We start from the raw sequence: 3582 nt of genomic DNA on the forward strand, positions 1-3582 counted from the left end.
GCAGCAATAAAAATCTTTTAGCAGTGGAAATCTTTGCCTGCACTTGAATAAATATTTCATGTTGAAAGCATGAAGTATCATCCTTTGGAAACTTGTCCAGTCCATGTTGTTAACACAAGCTGTCTTGTTCTACAACAAGTTCTAAATGTGTTGTCAAGACACTCCACATCAATTCTATTCATCTTATGCATGCACACACACACACACACACACAGTATCTCAAATGCAGTGGTTTCTAGTGATTTGTACGGTGGTCGAGAAGTGCAAAGCAGATCACAATTCTGAAAACAAAATAACCAAATTATCAGCTTCAGTGGCGCAGATGGATAAGTGCGTGCCTGTGGCTTTTTGACGCAATCGACCGGGGTTCGATCCCGTCTTTTGCCGAACTTTTTTTTTCTCCCTTTTCAAATCTCGTATCACATCGTAACGGCATTTATTTTCAATAAAAATTAAGGAAATAATCAAAAAGTTGAAAATAAAGTATCGGGTAGGGTTAGGGTAGGTGTAGGGAGGGCTTTATTGTACCAATAAGGTGGCATCCATTTAATAATTAAAATTATAATTTACACTCAATACGTTATTATTGCATACTGTTTTATAATGTACTACAATACTGAAGTGCAGATAATTGCCACTATTTGCAACAAGTAGTATACTTGATAGTAGAAATCCTGCTATTTTAACATAGTGTAAATAGGTATTTGCACTTAGTGTAAATAGCATATTGCTAAAAATACTGCTATTTTCACTTAGTGTAAATAGGATCCATTGCTAATACGAGATTTGAAAAGGGAGAAAAAAACAGTTCGGCAAAAGGCAGGATCGAACCCGGGTCGATCGTATCAAAATGCCAAGAACACACACTTATTCATCCGCGCCACTAGCACTGATGAGTTACAGTCACTTTAAACTAAATGTAAATAGACACCCCGTATTTTTTATTCCAGAGTAAGGGCAATTCATACAATACATTTAAATTGAGCTACTTTAATACCATCTCCAAACTTTCTACCACGACTCTGCTGTTCTTCAGCTGGTTGTTCCTGTATACGTTGATTGACAGATGTCTCGTCCAGTCAGCGGTGAGTAATCCCAAACCAATGGCGCTGTCTCAAACTATACCTACCTCTTCCGGTTTGTCTGATTTGTCGTTGTGTTTTCTGACTTGTAAATTTGTTTTCGGATTTGTTGTTGTGTTTTCTGACTTATTTTGTTTTCGAATTTGTCATTGTGTTTTCTGACTTGTTATAATGTTTTCTGAATTGTTGTTGTGCTTTCTGAATTGTTATTTTGTTTTTTAGACTTGCATTTGCGTTTGTAATTTGTTATTTTGTTTTCAGAATTGTGATCTGCTTTGCACTTCTCGGCCACTGTAGATTTGGCAGAGTACAACAAAACAGGCTGCCATTAGCATCTCATCCAATATTAAGTCTAATTTTGCCGCTTGCTTTTTGTACAATTAGGATTTTGGTACAATAAACAGTATGAGTCAACCACAAATACAACATTTCCTAATAACCAGCCTTAAGATACTTTACTTTTATGAATATTTAATAAGATTCATTTGAAATGGCTTACATGGGAAATGTTTTATTGACCACACACACACATTCATTATCTATTTGTTATATGTGTTATTTTATTTATTTAGACACCTGCTGAAAAACTTTGAAGCCAGTCTAAGATGATTTGTCTTCCAGCCGGATCCAATATGTCTGTCTGTTTGGTTTAAGTGTTTTTTGGACACTTCACACACCAAACACCAGCTTGACCAGAGTAGAAGACCAGCTAAGACCAGAAAGACACTTTAACTTGACTTATAGTGCTTTTTTTCCAGCAGGGTAGATAGATTTGAGCTGCCTATGATTTCACTCGTGTATTTTTATTGCTTCCTTTCTGTGGCACACTTGATGAAGCCGTGAAAACACTGGAGTTGGTGAATCTGTTGCATTAGTATTCTCATCCTATGAGAGTGCAGTGTGTTCAACCACGTCATGCCTCAAGCAACTGCACCTATCAAGGTTAGAAAAGCGCTCTTAGATCACCTCCTGCTACCTACTCTCAATAAACGCCATATAGAGTTTATCGTTTCAACTTGCGGCGCATATTAGTCTATTTGGAGTTGCGGTTACTGTCGCGGGGAGGTGTTTCGTTTAAAAGCGGCTGTTATTTTCTACGTTGAAGGACTATACCGGGCATCAAGACATGTTTGCATCTGGTTCTTTGTTATCGCATTTCTCTCTGCTGAAGAAGACGAAGCCCTGCAAGGACACTTCAGCTCTCTGCTGGAGTGAATGAAGGTGACTTGGCTTCTGCTATCTGCATCGTGGCAATGCGGAGAGAATCCAGGAGCAAGACACGGGCAGATCGATCAATTGAGTAAGAAATTTACCAAACGAGTGGCACCATATTGATCAGTCGGTATTTTATATCAGGGCAGTTTCTTCACTTGATGTGTATGCATGAGTTCTGCACCGAGTGGGCGCAAAAACCGCCCCAGAACTGCCGGGACCATTTTCCAGATCGGCAGTAAGCCCCCGTCCAGAGAGCCGGAGCGCCGGGAGAGCAGCGAGGCTCTGCGTGCCGTAGCGGACTGCAGAATGGTGCGTATAAGCCTGCGTCATGACCCACAGCATTATTCCGCTCTGAATCCTGCTGATTGTTCAAGCACTGTTCGAAATTCACGCAGGGTTCTGCAAGTGCCAACATCCTAAATGTATAATGCGACACTAGGGACGTTAAATATCGAGTGATTTGGCTTGGAGGTCTGTGACTTGTCCAATGGTGCGGCGGTAGTTCCAGCTTAATTTTCTCGGGCTGCTTTTCCAGAAACAACGTTTCAGTTGGCAGATTATGGCATGGAGTGAGCGATATGATTTAGTACTCCATTTTGGGGTAAAACTGCGAGCACATTTGGAAAGCAAACTGGCTTGTGTGTTGTGTTTGAGGAGTCTTTGCCCCATTAACAGCCAGAAGGCTTGTGGCAAGCCGTCTTAACATTGACCATTTGCTTTGAGTTTTTGACACTGAATTCTGTGTTGCTGATATTAGCTGTTCATTTATGACTAATATGTGACCCTGGACCACAAAACCAGTAATAAGTAGCACGGGTATATTTGTAGCAATAGCCAACAATACATTGTATGGGTCAAAATGATAAGGTTTTCTTTTATGCCAAAAATCATTAGGATTTTAAGTAAAGATCATGTTCCATGAAGACGTTTTGTAAATTTCCTACAATAAATATATAAAAACGTAATTTTTGATTAATAAGATGCATTGCTGAGAACTTCATTTGGACAACTTTAAAGGGGTAATATGATGCTGCTAAAAAGAATATTATTTTGTGTATTTGGTGTAATGAAATGTGTTTATGCGGTTTAAGGTTCAAAAAACACATTATTTTCCACATACTGTACATACTGTACACTTCTCTATGCCCCGCCTTTCTGAAACGCATCGATTTTTACAAAGCTCATCGGTCTGAAAAAGCGAGGTGTGCTCTGATTGGCCAGCTATCCAGTGCGTTGTGATTGGCCGAATTCCTCAAGCGTGTGACGGAAATGTTATGTCCCTTAC

The 3582-nt window shown here is 39.6% G+C and overlaps 1 protein-coding gene across 3 annotated transcripts in view; it reads left to right on the top strand.

The window, feature by feature from the left end:
- Positions 1-1872: 1872 nt before the first annotated feature.
- The window catches only part of LOC107667524 (regulator of G-protein signaling 7-binding protein A-like), an 8758-nt gene continuing 7048 nt past the window's right edge, over positions 1873-3582 (top strand). The window contains exons 1-2 of one of the 3 annotated variants that reach the window (XM_016459201.1): positions 1873-2303; positions 2439-2606. In XM_016459201.1, the coding sequence (XP_016314687.1) occupies positions 2466-2606 (141 nt within the window). In that variant the 5' untranslated portion in view covers positions 1873-2303; positions 2439-2465. Of the gene's footprint in view, positions 2607-3582 lie in introns of all 3 variants that reach the window. The other 2 variants (XM_016459200.1, XM_016459202.1) reach the window with 2 other exon arrangements.

Source organism: Sinocyclocheilus anshuiensis, unplaced genomic scaffold (genome assembly GCF_001515605.1).
Source record: "Sinocyclocheilus anshuiensis isolate Anshui unplaced genomic scaffold, SAMN03320099.WGS_v1.1 scaffold1132, whole genome shotgun sequence".
NCBI lineage: Eukaryota > Metazoa > Chordata > Actinopteri > Cypriniformes > Cyprinidae > Sinocyclocheilus > Sinocyclocheilus anshuiensis.